Here is a 12,597-nt window from a genome sequence, read left to right as displayed (position 1 = left end):
CCATCCCCATGACTGGCCTGTCATATAAGTTAGAAACGGCTACCAAACAGAGGCAAAATCCATAGCTTTATCTGCACCTCAAGATACTCTTAATTTATAAGTCAATTTTTCAATAATGAGAATAAACATTAAATATTTGGTTCAATAAAGTAAAAAAAAATAATAAAAGCCTCAAGAAATCCTTCCAGCCCTGAGATATGGTCATGCGAGCAGCTACTAATAGCAACGATTGTAAGTAGTTTACATAATTAAATCCATATTTGACTCATCAAAGTTGGATTTAAAAAAAGCAATTTTGGGTTTAAAGGCACCAGTGCGCCTATTATTTCAGAATTTCCTTCATGACGCCTTCCCAAAATTTGCACACAAGTTTGCAAGACCACCACATGTGCCCATAGGTTCCCCTTTCGTTCTGAATGCAATTTTGTCTAACGTACACATTTTTGCAAGGGCGTTGCTGGAAATTAAGAACGTTAGCAACTAGTTCAGGATCCTGTTCTCATAGTGGCCAACCAGATTTTTATTCTTACTACGTATTTATTTATACCCCTCCTTTTTCCCTGATGGGACTCACAAGTCTCACAAATATAAACAAGGGTCAGTAAAGACAAAGAAAAGACGACCAATTATTTTTTGAAAGCAATATTACAAGTAGAGAGGGGCACTGTTGCATTCAGATCCTGATAGCAGGCTTCCCACTGAAATATCTGTTTGGCCACTTTGAGAACAGGGTGCTGGACCAGATGGGCCTGATCCAGCATGGGATGCCTGTGTTTCAATTTGCATGTTGTTGCGGGAAGGGAGCTGCTGGAAATTGAACCTGCAACATCATGCATGGCGAGTTATGGATTCCTCCCCAATAATTGATAACAAATCACTGTCATCTGCCTGCTAGCCAGAGCAAGACTCAGGACAGACTGGCCCATATCCGTGGAGCAACAGCTACAGGTGATTTGTGTCCTTTCTCTACGAAGACTACAAAGGGCTCATGCAATGGCAGCTCTGATCATAAACTCATTTAGACTGTCAGCTGTCCACTGGAATACACAATGCAAGAGAGAGGTGACCCTCCCCACCCTGCAATAAGGAATATACCTTAACCCCGACCCCACCCCCCGCAGCTGTTCCCCATTCCTAGACCTCTGTGGTTATGTAAAGAAAAGGCACTTTTCATATACTGAATCATACACTGGAAATTAAATGAGGTTGCAGTCCTAAGCATGGTTCCTTGAAAGTTAAATTAGTCAAAATCACATTAAGAGTTACTCCAGATAATGCATGTTTAGCAGTGTGGGGAGGGTACGTTTATTAACAGAAGTGCACTAATATTTGTCTTCTGGAAGTCTAGCAATGGGAGAATGCACACCACACTCTCCAGAAATGCACACCCAATGCGGCCACCACTGTTCTCTGGTTTCCTGACCACTTGAGAGCTATTTTGCAGAATTGTAGAGTTGGAAAGGGACCGCAAGGGTCATCCAGTCCAACCCCCTGCAATGCCAGAATCTTTTTACCCAACGTGGGTTTTGAACCTGCAACCCTGAGATTAAGACTTGTGGAATTGTTGAAGGAAATACTTATCTCTTTAAGTTAGGAGCACTGGAGCAGGTCCCTCAATGTTGTCTGCACTGAATGGCAACAGCTCTCCTCCAGGGTTTCAGACAAAGGACGTTTCCTTACCTGGAATTGCCAGCATTCGAACCCAGAACCTTCTGCACACAAAGCAAACACCCCTGTGATCCTTCCCTCCCCCCATTTTACAGATGCAACCATTTCACCATCATAACTTGCCCTGAGCTTTGGAGGGAGGTGAGAATACCCCAAAATACATATTAAATAAATCATGTTTCTGTTTTTGTTTTTACTTTGCTTTTGCATCCCGGACAGCATCGGGGTTCCTCAAATTCCGCTCCCAGGGCAGATTCCCACACATCCACTGGAGCATGCAGAAGCCAAGAATTTCAAGGTCTCCTCGTCTGGATGGAGCTAAAAGGAAAGAGAAAGGGAGGGAGAGAAGGAATGTAAAAGAGCACTTTTAAAAGGTGGGGATGGAAAGAGACGGGGGGTGATGTTCAGTTGGTCCCCCTTTTTTGTGAGGGAGGGAGGGGGAGAAATCGAAACGGCAGTAACTTGAATCTGCAGTTCGATGCAGCAGAGCAACAGGCAGAATTGCGTTCTGTTTGTTCAGCTGCCCCACGAACTCCAAACGGCCCCAAATTTTGGCTGCGGCCCACAGACAGGCCAGGATTTGTTGCTGCTGAGAGAGGGGAGAGAGAGAGAGAGGGTCAGTTTCCTCACCTCCTCAGACTCCATCCTTCCCTTTAGCTTGGCCTGTCACATGAACTTGATCCCCGTGGCCTCTGACATGCTCCAGACAGCCCATAACCCAGCACCGACACTTTCTCCAAGAGCCAGGCAGTAAAACAAAGAAATAAATGTCTGCTGCTAAATTGCTAACACATGTTTCGGGAAGTCCATGGGGTCCACACTGGTCATGTGGAGACCCTTCGAGAGCAGACTAAACAGAGATGGCCTTCCCTGCTCCAGCGAGCAAGAGGCGTCTGTGGGTGGAAGGCAAGGCAACAGTGCGCTCTAGTGGGCAGACGAACTCCGGCAAGATGCGCAGGGAAGTTCCCTCGCATCGGCTGAAATCATAAAAGCCCACTTGGCTCTTCGACCGAAACTGCTTGTCCAAATTCAAACTTGGCTTTCGTTTCCAAAGCCTCGGACGCAAACTGTTTGAAGGGGCACAGTCAACTGCGGCTGGCCTAAGCGGCAAGTTGAATTAAACATATGCATGCAACACACACACACCCTCTCTCTTTTCTCCTAGCAACATTAAACCCGAAACACGTATTTGCAGGCAGATAGCTGAAAATCGCACGACAGAACGGTTATTCCCAAGGGCAGAGGTCATGTGCACGGAAGAAAAGAGTCAGGCACACATTATAATCCCGAGATCTCCAACATCCATGGCCGTTTTAAGCTTCATTCTCAAACAAAGATTGCGGGAGCAAAAGGAGAATTCTGCATATTTGAAGCTTGCTCTTGGATTTAGGGCACATTCAAGCATACTGTTTGTGGAACATTCACCCAGGTCTGTCTTCAGGGAGAATAGATGGCATTGGCTATTTTACAAAAAATCATCCCAATTTCTTCGATGGGCGGTAAAGTGATGTTGCATCCAAGCAATTTTTGCTTCTCGGTGCATTCGCCCATCACTTCTTGCAAAAGGTCCGATCTTTGGGGAGGGGAGGAGGTGGTTTGTTGTGCAAGACCTCTCAATGAACTACGATTGTGAAAGCTGAATTTGCCAGGATGCGACTTAATCCCAGCTAAACACAGCCAACAGTCTGGAAGCACCCATATAATAGAAATAGGGAAGGGGGAAGCTAGGGGAGAGAAAACTAGCCACGAATGCTTTGACAAAATCTGTTATTAAGAATTGTACATTTGCACTGAATTTCAGTGCAAATTTCAGTTTCGGTTATTTTGACGGTGCAATGCTTTCTCGACCTATTTGCATCCTGCTCTAAGAACAGGAGAGCTTGTGTTTAGCGAGGGATGCAAGAGAGTACCAGAGACGGAAGACGACCCTCGGAGGATGCGGCTGTTAACCCAACAGGTTCTGTATTATGAACTTTCATTACAGGAATTCCAACAGAGACCCCCTCAGCACTCTTTTTAATTATAAGAGGTGACTTCATGGAAGGCCAGTTCTATGAGACCACCGTCCCTGTTATCCCCCTCTTCTCTCTCCTGCACCTCTCTCTGATATGATGAAAGCACATAAATTCTTAACATGTTCTCTCTATATTAACTGCTGCTAGACTATCGGATTATGAAAGGCTCTTCCATCTAGCTGGATGCCATTTTATCCCCCTGGGGGTCGTTTGCATCCTACGCCAGCCACGGCTGCGTCCAAAAGCCAAAGGCTCGGCGCGTCTTGTATAAAAGCCAGCCGGCCTCGTCTTTTAACACTTGCCATACTGTTGTCGTTTCTCGAGCCGTAGTCGCCGTAATTAAAACACAGTAGGGCAAAATATTTCCATTCGAGTTCAGGCAGCACTCCTCCCTACATACACACAAACACACACACACACAGAGAGAGAGAGAGAGAGAGAGAGAGAGAGAGAGCTTTTCCTGCCCCACAAACCAATTATGTTGGTTCCTTCATCATTCTCACTCCACTTTCTCCAAAAATGGTGCTCTGGTACCTTTTTTGTCTTTTCCCAGAGGAACGACAGCTAAATCCTCTGGATGAAAGTTGTCAGAATTATAATGATCCAGTTCTTCCCCCACCTACACACGTGTGTGTGTGTTTCAGTTTTTTATTAAAGTTTAAAATCCTTACATATGAATTCCAACTTTCAAATGTCTTTGAACTTTTAACTTCCTGCCTTTCCCTCCATGCTGTTCTTAACCCCATCCCATTCACAAATGGCATTCTAATAAACATTTCACCCAAGACATATTTTTATTTCAAATATTATCGTTTTCCTTCCGCTCCTACCATTTCAAATCCTGCTCGCGATTTCATCTGATATTTTTTTTCAGGTATCCCAAAAAGGGCTTCCATTCCTTCATAAATAGTCTGTCCTGTTGGTTTCTTAATTTTCTGTTAGTTTCACCAGCCCCACATAGTCCATTAACTTTAAAGTCTGTTTTTCTATGCCATTATTATTATTATTCTTATTATTCTTATTCTTATTCTTATTATTATTATTATTTGTATACAACCCTTCATCCGTAGATCTCAGGGTGGCTCACAACATACAAATATTCCTCCTCTACCCCCAACTGAAGATGCAATTTGACACGAAGCCAGAAGGAAACATTAAGCCATTTAAAATCCTGTAGCTAAATTATTGCAACTCTTCTTCAGGAGAAAAAGACCCCAGAGACACAATTTCCCTCCACTTCTGCACACGGTGTACCTATATCCAAGCTGCTTTGAAATCTTTAAAAAAAAAAAAATTGAGATTACCCACGATGCATTTTGCTTTGCGTTTTTTAAATGTATTTAAAACTTGCACGTTTAAGACATTTGGGAAGCTGGCATGTTTTCTGTGCTCCCTGTTCCCTGACAGAGAGGAAGAGGGTCACCATTCTTTTATTCACTCTAGTCCTTGTGTGCATTAGCGAGCACACACACACACAAAATAAATAAGTATGCAAACTGCCAAAGATGAGAGGGCGAGAGGAAATTATTAAGGATGCCTTGAGACAACTAAGCTGAATGAGTACCAAATAGCAAGTTATAATGCAGGGCATTTTATCAGCCGCCTTCTGTTATTTGTCAGCCTGCTTCCTTGAATAAAACTCACCTGGTCCTCATTTAAAAGTAAATAACAAAAAGTTACAATTTCTAAGCAAATCATTTCATAATGCATTGATCTGTACCCCCACATCAAAATCCACGCAGTTTTTTATACAAAGGTGCACATATTTCTTTTTCGCTGCATTTCTCCTCAAATCAGATTGTGAGGGCAGAATATTTATACTGTTTTAAAAGAAATATTGGCAAATTATTATGCTGTTACTAGGTGGGGAAGGTTGGTTAAAAATCCAGAGACAGTGTTACTGAGGGCTTCCTGTCAATTTCAAAAAGGATAAATTTCACTGAGGATCGTGTTGCTTCATTTTTAAGATGTCATAAACAAAGTGACAATTCTGATAATTTCATGTCTGGAAAATCCAACACTTCCTCTCTATAATCCGTCACTTTTACAGGCCTATATTTTTCCCAAGGAGAAACCCAACCCTCATTTAGAATCAGATTAAGTTCAATTTCTCTGTGGACAAACCAGAACTACGAAGGGGGGAAAAGTAGGCATTTGAAAATTGTTTTGCTCGTTAACGGCATAATTCTTCAGTGACCGTTCTAAGCCAAGCAAAATAGTGTGGGGTGGAAGCGGTCCAGGAACGGGAGATGGCACGCGCTAAGTAAATGTCCATAAATTGGCACATTTTATAGCCGATGCATACGCAAAATCAGATCAGGCTTAAGAGGAGAATAGCAAGCTTTAGGGAAGCGTCACTATTGGGCAGAGTTTTCTTTTGTTTGACAGCCGTGGCCAAATCATGTCGGCGATGTATGATTTCTAGAAGAATGAAACAAGAGCTGCACTGAGAGGTATTGGGGGGGGGTGGCAATTGGCTGTGGGAACTGAAGACACCAAGGTTTAGTAGTCTAATGGTTTCCTAGGAAGGAGCAGAGCTTTAGGGAGTGACAACGCAAGCGCTTCGATGGCCTCTCTGCAAATGCAGAATCTGGCCATGGGAAAGGGGGATGTGGCCTTGCAGTTGCGACATTCCTTCCCCCAGGAAATGTGAACAGTCCCAGCAGCCTCAGTTTTCAAGGGGAAACTTTTAGAAGTTTTCATTTCAATCTGCATGTTATTAATTGCTGCACTCCGGTTAACTTTGACCACTCGTTTTAAGAGGGGCGTAACGTGGGTTTTAGGGACGCAGGTGGCGCTGTGGGTTAAACCACAGAGCCTAGGGCTTGCCGATCAGAAGGTCGGTGGTTCGAATCCCCGCGACAGGGTGAGCTCCCGTTGCTCGGTCCCTGCTCCTGCCAACCTAGCATTTCGAAAGCACGTCAAAGTGCAAGTAGATAAACAGGTACCGCTCCAGCGGAAAGGTAAACGGTGTTTCCGTGCGCTGCTCTGGTTCGCCAGAAGCAGCTTAGTCATGCTGGCCACATGACCTGGAAGCTGTACGCCGGCTCCCTCGGCCAATAAAGCGAGATGAGCGCCGCAAGCCCAGAGTCGGTCAAGACTGGACCTAATGGTCATGGGTACCTTTACCTTTAACGTGGGTTTTAATTTGATGGTACTATGCATCACATCCTGTTTTGTTTTGTTTTTTAAACCTCTTGGTAAGTAAAATAAAGAATCGGCATCTTGAAAATCTCAGCTTCCAGTACCAAAAGCTATGAAACAAAAATAAAAGGTTTCAGTGTGTGCTGATATCCTGGTGATACTTCAGAAAACAGATCTGGGATTTTTTTTGGAGGTGGGCAGGAGGAGATGATATGGTGGTGGTTCTTCAGTGCCGCACATAACTCTTTGCGTGTATTTCCTTATCCTGAGTAATTATTCTTCTGCAAGCCTCAAAGGGCAAACATGCTTCATTTGCATAATTAATAGAAATAGCACTCATTTTTATTTTGATTTAACCCACAACCGCCAAAGCACGGAGTACCCCCATTGTTCTAGTTTCATGGGGCAGGTGGTTTTAAAACAACAACTACAATGTTTGATCCATTTAACCTACTATTGTCCCCAATGACTGGCAGAGACTCTGCAATGCTCTCAAGCTGGGGTCTTTCCAATATCTGCTGCTAGGACTCTTTAACCCTGGATGCCAAGAACTGAACTCAAGACCTCATGTGATTTCCTCCCTGAGCTGCAGCCTCCTCCATTCATGGTCCTCTGAAGCCTAATATTGGCAACAGTCTTAACAACAGAGATTCTTCTAGCGTGCTCAAAACCACTCTGGGTTTATTTCTAAAGGAAGAATACATAGGAAAGGGGACAGGAGTTGGGAAAGATGTGCAGGGTTTTTTTGGTTAAATATTAGCTAAAAATACAACAAATATGTACTCCAAGGTTTTCAAACTGCAGGAGAGATTCCTGGAGTTCCTCAAAAACTGATCAAATGCCCTTTATTTAACAAAAGATCAGTAATCTTAGTCCAAAACCTAGCCACATGGTTTCTGATGGGGACTGGTCATTCAGAATGCATGCTTATGTTTTCTACTTTTAGTCTCTTTTTATGATTTTCCATTTTATACATTTCAATAATTTTATAATCATTTTTTTTTTTTTTTTACATTTCAAAACTTGACTTCCTTCCCCCTCTTTCTGCGGCTCCTTAAATTTATTCTTCATATTTCCTGTATATCCAAATTAACTTAATTTGCTCATTTATTCATCTACTTTAAATACATACTCTTATAAAACTGCAGGTTATTACAATAATCCTGCCAGTGTTCTTATCTGTTTATAGTTCATTTGTAAATATTCAATAAATCTTTTCCATCCTTTTATTAAAAGTTTGCGATCTTGGTTTCTTATTTTTTTGCCATTTCTGCATATTCCACAGGTTTTTGTATCTATTCTTCTTTTCCTGGGACTTCCTCCTTCTTTCCACTTTTGGGCAAGTAACATTCTTGCCGCTGTAGCAGCATACATGAATAAATTTCTATACGGTTTGGGCAGTTCTGTCCCTATAATTCCGGAAAGGACTTTTAGTCTCAACAGGTTTCACCTACACTGTCACAAGCAAGATTACATTTTGCCAAGCCAGAATCAGGCCTAATAGTTCCAGTCTAAGATTGTGGCACATCTAGCAACATTTGCTATGCATGCTGTGTTGACTTTAGAAGGACAGAAAGGAAAGGAGGCTAAATAGGGATGGTGGTTCTCGCAATGGCCAAAAGAATTCTATCCTCCTCCTTTATCTGGCCAAAACTAGGGATCCATCATCCAAAATGGGTCTCAAGTCCATATCGCGACATTGGTTTCCTAGTTTTTGACCTGGCAATATACTGCAAATCATGATGTGTGTGTGCATCCTATGGCAAAATCACTAGGTGGAAAAAACTGTGAAGCCAGCCAATGCCACAACATAGCTCCATCCATACTTCAGACACTGTGATATACAGTGGTACCTCGGGTTAAGAACTTAATTCGTTCTGGAAGTCCGTTCTTAACCTGAAACTGTTCTTAACCTGAGGCACCACTTTAGCTAATGGGGCCCGCCACTGCTGTCGCTCCGCCACCACGTGATTTCTGTTCTCATCCTGAAGCAAAGTTCTTAACCCGAGGTATTATTTCTGGGTTAGCGGAGTCTGTAACCTGAAGTGTCTGTAACCTGAAGCATCTGTAACCCAAGGTACCACTGTAAATATATGCTAGTTTAACAACAGAGCGTATGTCTCAGCCAGGATGAAAACACTTTCATAGAATCATAGAATCATAGAGTTGGAAGAGACCACAAAGGCCATCGAGTCCAACCCCCTGCCAAGCAGGAAACACCATCAGAGCACTCCTGACATATGGTTGTCAAGCCTCTGCTTAAAGACCTCCAAAGGAGGAGACTCCACCACACTCCTTGGCAGCAAATTCCACTGTCAAACAGCTCTTACTGTTCTTACTCTTACTTTGTGAACGCAGAAATTAAAAAGGCCCGGGGAAGTAAAATACTAAAAAGCTGTTTTGTCTGGTGTGGAAAGCACTTCAAACCTTCCCAGAGAGAGTTTTGGAGTTAGGGTCACCTTCCAGAACTGCTCACCTTCCTTACTGCTGAAGGGAAGGGGAACTAGAAGATCTGTACAAACAAGCCAGTTCAGGTGAGGGAAAGGTGGTCCTTAAGGTAAATGGCAGTGGTTATTCACTTCCAAGCAAATGCATTTCAGTGACCCGCTACAAAGGGAGCTAGCTGCCTTATACCAGGTCAGCTCGTTGGCCCATCTAGTTCAGCATTTTCTGACCAGCAGTGGTTTCCACATTTTAAGCAGGGAATCTCTCCATGTCCTACCTGGAGGTGCCGGGGAATCGAACTTGGGATCTTCAGCGTGCAAAGCAGATGCTCTGCCAATGAGCTACCATCCTTTCCGCACAGAAAGGTAACATGAGCGTATTCCATGAAGTGGCAGCCCAATGGGTGGGAAGGCTAGGTGGTGGTTCTGGCAGAACGGGCCACGGTGCCAGGTCCACGTGGGAACTTTCTAAGAGATCCAACCCCAGTGTAATTCTGTCATTTAAACATCATTGGTGCACTGTGGGATCTAGCCAGCATGAAGAACGTAGGAGACTGCAGCACCACGCTAGATTTCAAATATAATAATAATAATAATAATAATAATAATAATAATAATAATAATAATTTATTTATACCCCGCCCATCTGGCTGGGTTTCTCCAGCCACTCTGGGTGGCTTCGAACAGAATATTAAAATACAATAGTCTATTAAACATTAAAAGCTTCCCTAAACAGGGCTGCCTTCAGATGTCTTCTAAAAGTCTGGTAGTTGTTGTTCTCTGGTGTCCTCCCACATCTGGTGGGAGGGCATTCCACAGGGCGGGCGCCACTACCGAGAAGACCCTCTGCCTGGTTCCCTGTAACTTTGCTTCGAGGGAAGCGCCAGAAGGCCCTTGGCACTGGACCTCAGTGTCCGGGCAGAATGATGGGGGTGGAGACACTCCTTTAGGTATACAGGACCAAGGCCGTTTAGGGCTTTAAAGGTTAACATTAGATGATGATGATGATGATGATGATGATGATAATGATAACGATAATAATAATAATAATAATAATAATAATAATAATAATAATAATAATGTCCCAAGCTAGTAAACCATTGTGTCTCATCCATTTCACAGAACCACAGAATGGTAGAAGTTGAAACTGATGTTGAAGTTGATGGACTGGTCATGTTGTGCGGATGCCTGGTTATCATCTTCCAAAGCAACTACTCTATTCCACACTTAAAAATGGAAAGCGTAACGCTGGTGGTCAACAAAAGAGGTTTAAAGACTGTCTCAAGGCAAATCTAAAAAAAAATGTAGTATAAACACCAACAATTGGAAAACACTTGCCAGCAAGCGCACCAATTGAAGAACCAAAGCTGTCATGGGCTTTGAAGACACTTGAACTCAGGACACAAGGGAGAAACGTGCTAAGAGGAAGGCATGCTTGGCAAACCCTCACTGTGATCAACTCCCGTCTGGAAACCTATGTTCCCACTGTGGAAGGACGTGTGGATCTAAAATTGGCCTCCACAGTCACTTACGGACTCCTTATTAAAACTGTGTTTATGGAAGACAATCTTACTCGGCTACGAGTGATCGCCAAAGAAGGAGAGAATGGTAGAGTTGGAAGGGACCCCGAAAGACATCTAGTCCACTTCCCCATCCCCCGCAATGCAGGAACCTCAAAGAAAGCATCCATGACAAATGGCAAATTCACTGCACTGGGTTTAAAACAAACCAAAAAAACAAACAAAAACCAGCCATCTTGGTGCTTTCCTTGCTGCTCTTCTACATTGCTTTGCTTTTTACGTGGTCTTGCAAGCCGCTTTGTGTCTCCTTAGTGGCAGAAAACTGGCATTGAAATCAAATCCTCGTTAATAAATCTCAGGTCACTTAACTGGGATTATTACGCCGCCGCAAAGTTTGTGGCCAAAAGAGGATCTGAACCCTGTACCGAATTAATCTTATTCATAAAGGTATTTCTAGACTGCTTTCCATTTTAAAACATCAAAGCGGTTTACGGCGACAGTATGTGAAACCACACAATCAAGGCCATATAAAAAAGCTAAAAACAGACGGCAGTTAACTGTTGTGGAAAGATGTGCTCTTAATTGCCTGCGTAGGGCAAGACGGAACTGAAAAGTTTTCAGCGTGCATTTTACAAGCTGAAATGGAACGCGCCTGCTGAATCTTTTATCGGCAAGAAACTGGCCCAATGACCACTTAAAAGCTCTATTTCTCGTTGTTATCAGTTGAGTCTCACAAGCTCGGCGAATCGGCATGCCACTTTAAACCACTGTTAAGGAACCCTGGGCATTACAGTTTGTTAAGGGTGCCGAGAGTCCTAACGAGATGGCTACACGGAACTAGAACTCCCAGACTGGTTTCCCAGTCCATCCCTTTTCCTGGGGGACTCTGGGAACTGTAGCTCTGAGAGGGGAATAGGAGTCTCTTAACCAGGCATAGGCAAACTCAGACCTCCAGATGTTTTGGGACTACAACTCCCATCATCCCTGACCACTGGTCCTGTTAGCTAGGGATGATGGGAGTTGTAGTCCCAAAACACCTGGAGGGCCGAGTTTGTCTACGCCTGCTCTTAGCAGTGCTCAGAGCCCGTAACAACCTGCAGTTCCCAGGATGCTTTGGGCGAAGCCGCAACTGTTTAAAGTGGTATCACAGTGCTGCGAATGTGGCTTCAGGTCCAGCAACACATCTCTCATCACATACCGCAGCCTCTCTGCATATTTAAAGCGTCATGCCAGAGAATGCCCCGCTATCACTGCAAAACACTTGTGCAGAAGTGCTTCAGCATCGCTTTGTCGAATTAATAAAAAAAGCATATTGAGATGAAGATTTCCACCTCTCTTAGGAAAGGAACAAACCTCTTAGCATCAGCTGTGTAATTTACTTGTTAAAAGCAATTGGACAGGAGACAGCACCTGAACTCTTCCTCCCCACCCCACCCCCCCAGCCAGCCAAGCCAGCCACCCCCTTACAGATAAACACACTGGAACAAATTTAATTCAGACAGTTCATATTCCTCTTATGTTCATCAATGATGGCAAATTAAAACCAGTCTCATGCACTCTGCGTGCAGGGCCCAGAGTATTTAAAAGAAGCTCGATATGTTAAGCGCAGTATATCTCCAGAGAAATTAGGTATTGACTGCATGCCTCAGTGAGTAGAAAATCTGCAAAAATCCATATGCCACATTGATCCAAATATTACTTTTTAACACTACTAACAATGTAACAAATTTTTAAGAGGTATGCTTGACGCAGGTATAATTCTCTTTAATTATCAAGGAACAAGCAAGGATGGCAACACTATTTGCA

The 12,597-nt window shown here is 43.4% G+C and overlaps 1 protein-coding gene across 1 annotated transcript in view; it reads right to left on the bottom strand.

Moving 5' to 3' along the window:
- Window positions 1-12,597, bottom strand: part of VRK2 (VRK serine/threonine kinase 2) — a 70,634-nt gene that overhangs the window by 21,982 nt on the left and 36,055 nt on the right. The window contains exon 9 of the mRNA XM_083605292.1: window positions 1,866-1,986. Within this exon, the coding sequence (XP_083461418.1) occupies window positions 1,866-1,986 (121 nt within the window). The remainder of the gene's footprint in view (window positions 1-1,865; window positions 1,987-12,597) is intronic.

The sequence above is a fragment of the Podarcis filfolensis genome (assembly GCF_964270895.1).
Source record: "Podarcis filfolensis genome assembly, chromosome: 3".
NCBI lineage: Eukaryota > Metazoa > Chordata > Lepidosauria > Squamata > Lacertidae > Podarcis > Podarcis filfolensis.
This window is presented reverse-complemented; position numbering and strand designations above follow the sequence as displayed.